Consider the following 6000-nt stretch of genomic DNA (forward strand, 5'->3'; position numbering starts at 1 on the left):
AAGTTATGGCCATATATATAACAGCAACTGTACAATATTGCATATTTTTGTTTGAGTCTCTGAATAAAATTGAGGTGTGAGCTGTGGACTGTCGTCTTGATTATCACCCCCTCCTTTGTCACAAAAATTTGTCACCCAACACTAAACTGGACATGACTCTTCATTAAAGCATATTTATCCATCTGTCACAAGCTGTGAGTCTGCTGCGTTACTCTTCAGGTTTAAACAGTACTTCAATAGGGGATCCATGGGTCCCAGACAGTCTAGGTCCTGACAGATAAAGATTGCTCTGATTACCTAAAGGAACTGTTAGTCATTTAAGTAAAGCTTTTAGCTAATCCTGTAAGTGTTCTTTGCCTTCTAGGCTACCAGCCTGTATTTGTCTACCTCAGTCCTGTCACACCAGCAATTGCATGGAGATTTGCCTCCCTTTGAAGCACCCTTACATACACAATTTTTTTTATTATCTGGTTAATTTTATTAATGGTTCTTGTTAAAGCAAGCATCATTGTTAATATTGTTCATACTTGGAATTACGGGTTGTTTATAAACCCATAACTTCGAGTATTAAACTTCATTGTGTTACTCTGAGAGATGAGCTATTACTTTTCTAAAGGGTCAGACTTGTGATTACCGCCTAGCAGACAAAAAAAAATCAACAGTTTGGCTGCTTAATATTTTGTGATAAAAAAAAATGTATAATTTTTTTATTTATTTTTTTAGATTCTTTAATGGATAGAAATTCAAAATGTGTTCATTCTTTTTCAGATGACAAACCCTGCTATTCAGAATGACTTCAGTTATTACAGGAGGACTCTAAGTCGCATGAGGATCAATAACGTTCCTGTGAGTTTTCTCGAAAATTTAAACTGTCACCTCTCTATTGCTATGACTTTCTTGTAGTCTTTTCTCTCGTCCTCTTCCCTCTTTCTCTTTTTCTCATCATCATTCTGTGCTACATTTCTCTCCCCATTTAACTTTTTATCCACACACACACACACTCAAAAAAAAAAAAAATAATAATATATATATATATATATATATATATATATATATATATATATATATATATATATATATATATATATATATATATATAATCTTTAAATTAAAAGTGCATCTTTGAAGCAACTCTTTATTTTATTTAAACTCCTCCCATATAACTAACACACTTCCTTTTTCCTTTCTCACACAAAATTCAAGCACTCAGCCACTTGCACACACCAGCCCTCAGGGGACTGTTGAGGACCCAAACAGAAAATGGTCTCCCACTGGGAGAGCGAGTGAGTTCTGAGATGCTCACTGAAGTGCATTGAGGTGCACCAATATAGTGTGACACCTGATCTGTGGTCAGCTTTTGTGCCTGTCCTCCCCAGAGACGTCCTGCCCTCCTAGGACTAAATATCTGATCTGAGATCGGGCCACATACATAGCCCTGGGGGACACCATGCAGTCTTCATACCTTGTTTAGTGAAATGACGCTGGTTTTCCCCTCATATTCTCCCAGACTGAATTCAGAAGCCCCACTGTGGCTCCCCAGGGCCCTACTACTGAAAGAAAGCTAAATACATCACTCTGGAAACCCATCTCCACATCTGCCACTTGCCCCAATTTAGACTATAGTTTAATATTTTTAGATTTGACACACCCGAATGTGCAGGTGAATGCAGTTTAAGATTAAACTGCTTTCTTAATAAATAGAAAATACATTTGTTGTCTGGCTGTTCCCATTGTGAAACTGATATTTTTGCTTTTATGAAATGCGTTTTCAAGTAACTGCTAAATCAGTAGATTTAGACAGATTTAATAGCACTGAAAAGTTTTTCAATTATGTATCACATATTTTGAGAAATAACTAAAACTTAACTTCCTGTTTAAATCTGTTTTTTTCTTTCTCCCAAATCATTGTTTCTCGACAGAACCTATCTATCCCATTAACCAAAATGACTTATGGTATTGAAGGATATTCAGTTGTTATAATGCCAGCTTTGTGAACTTGCAAAACTTTGGCTGAGATACACTCCCTCCCCATTTAACAAAAGGGTTGAGAAACATACATCCATCCATTTTTTTTTTTTTTTTGAAAGACAATTTTTTTAATATGCAGTACATTAATAATGTATTAGCATTTTTGACACATTTTCTCCCCTGAGAAATTGGGGCACAGGAGAAAAAGCCTCTTGATGCCTATCCATCTTCACATTGTTCCCTTTATGGTCTACTATTAATCATTTTCATGAGGCATTGACTGTGACAATTTCTGAGAAAGGGGTCAGAAAGAAAAATCTGTTCTAAACTGTTCTTCCTAAAATAAAATGAGTGTTCCTTTTTGCTTAACTCCATTAACAATGTTTTTGGTATCTCTCTATATAGGCAGAGGGAGAAAATGAAGTGAATAATGAGCTGGCCAATCGGATATCTCTTTTTTATGCTGATGCCACGCCCATGCTGAAGACATTAAGTGATGGCACAACAAAATTTGTTTCTGAGGTAACAAAAATGTTTAAAATCAATTCTCAGTGATATTTTCAAAAATATAACTTGTAAAGAATAACTAATTCTTTGGCTTTTGCCCAACAGAATAAAAACTTGCCCATTGAAAACACCACAGATGTATTGAGCACCATGGCAAGCGTGTGCAAAGTTATGTTGGAAACCCCGTAAGTTTGCCATTTTCTCATCTGTCTGATGACACCATAAAGTTTGCAGTCTATTAAAAACTAAAGTAGAATCAATCCACTAGAAATTGGGAGGTAAATAATTTGCTTATTCTCTGATTTTGTTTGGATATAGAGAGTATCGCAGCCGCTTCAGCAGTGATGAAACCGTTTCCTTCTGTCTGCGTGTCATGGTCGGGGTCATCATACTTTACGACTACGTCCATCCTGTCGGCGCATTCGCAAAGTCCTCCAAAATAGACGTGAGTGAAACCATCATCTCCCATTACTTGCAAACCCATCTCCTAACTGCTTTCCCCTCTCTCTAGGCACTAGGACTGACTCATAATCATAGTGCTTAGAAAACGTGGTGATGGCTCTCTCGCAGCGTCATGACTCATGAGGTTCAGTGCTGTCATTACTGTGCCACTCTAACCATGGCTTTTCCCCCCCAAACAGATGAAAGGCTGCATTAAAGTGCTCAGAGATCAGCCACCAAACAGTGTGGAAGGTCTTCTAAATGCTCTCAGGTACTGTGTTCAACAAGCCAACATTCAGTGGCTCATTCAGTTAATCTCACCATTTAAGTTTTTCATTCCTGTTTACAAAGAGCTATTTTTTGTATTTTATTTTGCTTTAAAAAATATTTTAAAAAGTCATTTTTATGATAAAAAATTGTTTTTAAATCAATTTAAAATACATTTTTTTTATTATAATTTAAATAGATGTTTTTATACTAATAATGAATGCTATTAAAACAAGTCTTATTCATCACAATTGAAATAGTTATTTTTAAACTAATACATGAAATTATATAAATTTAAGTTCAAACAAATAATTATTATTATAATTTAAATAGTTATTTATGAATTCAAAATAAATTAATTTAAATTAAACGGGCTATATGTAGAATTCCGAAACCCTTGTTATTAGCGACACCGGTGGCCGTTATGTGAACTGTGCTCGTGCTCGCACTCGTGCATATGCAACGTACAAGAGACTGAATGTGATTCAGGGTCCCCACATACTTACGACAAAGTTATTTTTTGTACTTGTTCACTTAGAAGTAAAAAGGTTGGAAAATACCTTCACAGCTATATACTTTTAACAACAATCCAGATGTCGTCCATGCTGCTGAGAGCAACGTTTAAATGATTGTGTAATATGTGCTGTAATAACTCTCAATAACAAAACAAACGCAACAAAAATGACAGCAATTAAAAAACAGCAGTTAAGAAGCATCTGATCATAGTGATGTGGATATGTTTGCACAAGATCTCCGATTAACACATAAAAAAGTGATTAATACATAAACATTCTTTAAAAAAAAAAAAGAGGGTTAGACATATCTTACATATAGCCCCTTTAAAATAAGTCATAATTTATTTAGATTTTCATTTACATATTATGATAAATAGTACTTGTCATTGTGTCACTCTCAGCATCATATGTAGGAAGAGTCAGTGTCCATCACACAAATGCACTTGTTACAAAAACCATGAAGACACATTTAGAATTTTTTTCATATTTTCTTTGGTGGCTTAATGTGAGGAATATTCCACGTAGAGTGTCATGAGATATGCACTTTATGGACGATATGCACTTTCATGCATCCTGGATCATGATTATGCTCTGCTGAACAATAATGCTTGTTTGGCAACAGTGCTGAAGACGGCTTGACGTGTGGCAAAATACTGCAGCAAATATAATTAATACTTAATGTCTTCTGTGCAGGTACACAACAAAACATCTTAATGACGAGTCAACCACTAAGACCATTAAAAGCATGCTGCAGTAGCAACAAACTCTGGGACATACACCACTGGCCTCAAGCAAATGCTCAGGAGATGCACATACACTCTCTCTCCTGGACTAAAGCGATGCACAGAATGTTTTTCCTTTTTTTTTTTTTATTCTTATGAAACAGAAAAAAAATCAGCTTATCTAATCTTTCCTTGTCTTTTTACAAAGCAGATGCTACTGGCGTTATGTGTGGTTTTCTGTGCCAAAATGGTTTTGCTGAAATCCCTTGTTTTTAATGTTCCTAAAAGACAGCCATGCTACTGATGGCAGCTATGAAAGCATTGTTAGATTATATTTGTGGTAAATGTTTTAATTTAGCTTGTTTCCCTATAAAGGGAGGGTGTGTTTTGACTTGAATATAAATATCTATATATTATCTATATGATCTAAATACACACAATTATATAAAAAGAGAGAAATATATTATTTTTGTTTGAATTAATATTTAATGTTACATCCACTGCATGGCAAAATGATTACATTTCTTCTATTTAAAAGAAAACTAATGTTTCAAATTCATTTGTGTGTTTGATTTTGTGTAAAGGAAACGTTTAAATTATGTTTTGAAAGGTACTTGGAGATGAAAAATGGAGATTAATTGATAGATCTTTTCAAGTTTTATATTTTTTATAGTTCTTGATTTAAGTCTTTTTTTCATAGGTGTTATAATTTTCTGTTTTGTTCTTTTTTGATCTGAAAACTAGCTTTCAAAAACTGTGATAGATGGTAATCTGTGTCAGATGTGATGACAACATGATCTTAAGAGGAAATAAAATGCTTTCATTTTTATTATGAAATGTTTACTTTTTTCAAATGCAGTGTTGCTAAGGTGTATGCTAATGATTAGCACACATCTGGTGATATGCAATTAAGCTGTGGCATTGCATAACATAGTCATGTTTGAATTTTGGCACAAAGTCTGGTCAACAGTGCAGCTTATTCACAAGATCGTCTGAAGCTTTTTTTTATATCCTGAAATATTAATAAATCTATAGTTTAGGGGTAGGTGTATCTGAAATGGATTATGTCACAGTAATCGACTACCACGGAAAAATATTAATTGTGCAAACAGTTAGAAAACAACAGAAATGGCGAATAATGTGCCTAGACTTTGTGATCAAAATTGGTCGAAAGGATTACTGCATCACTTCACCCTATCAGATTGGAACTGTTTTTTTTTGGGTTTTTTTTGCAATGTGTATATCTAAAAAGTCTGTTAATGTGTAACCATTGAAGATCTGCTCTGATCTACCTTTTCTGTTCTTATTGACTTATGTTGGAATGAAATCAGACGGTTTAACATGCTTGCACTGAAGGGTTTACAGGCTGTGAGAAGGGTGTGGTCGTAGTCTTTTTGCAGTAAGGGCATGTATGGAGGTCAGAGAGGATGGAGAAACACACTGCAGGGCTCTCTGCATTCTGTCAGTAAAACTCTTGGGGTTGAGAGAGAGAGAGAGTTTTAGGGTGTGTCCTGTATCCATAGGAAAGCAGGTCGTGTAATGGGTGGGGCAGTAGCACCACTGAAATGCTTTTGAGAAAA

General features: G+C 34.9%; 1 protein-coding gene across 2 annotated transcripts in view; it reads left to right on the forward strand.

Moving 5' to 3' along the window:
• The window catches only part of fam49bb (family with sequence similarity 49 member Bb), a 52326-nt gene extending 47075 nt beyond the window's left edge, over positions 1–5251 (forward strand). For both annotated transcript variants that reach the window (XM_081352209.1, XM_081352210.1), the window contains exons 7-12: positions 769–846; positions 2374–2490; positions 2581–2660; positions 2794–2920; positions 3117–3187; positions 4392–5251. In XM_081352209.1, the coding sequence (XP_081208335.1) occupies positions 769–846; positions 2374–2490; positions 2581–2660; positions 2794–2920; positions 3117–3187; positions 4392–4455 (537 nt within the window). In that variant the 3' untranslated portion in view covers positions 4456–5251. The remainder of the gene's footprint in view (positions 1–768; positions 847–2373; positions 2491–2580; positions 2661–2793; positions 2921–3116; positions 3188–4391) is intronic.
• Positions 5252–6000: the final 749 nt, after the last annotated feature.

This window comes from Scardinius erythrophthalmus (genome assembly GCF_964197995.2).
Source record: "Scardinius erythrophthalmus genome assembly, chromosome: 22".
NCBI lineage: Eukaryota > Metazoa > Chordata > Actinopteri > Cypriniformes > Leuciscidae > Scardinius > Scardinius erythrophthalmus.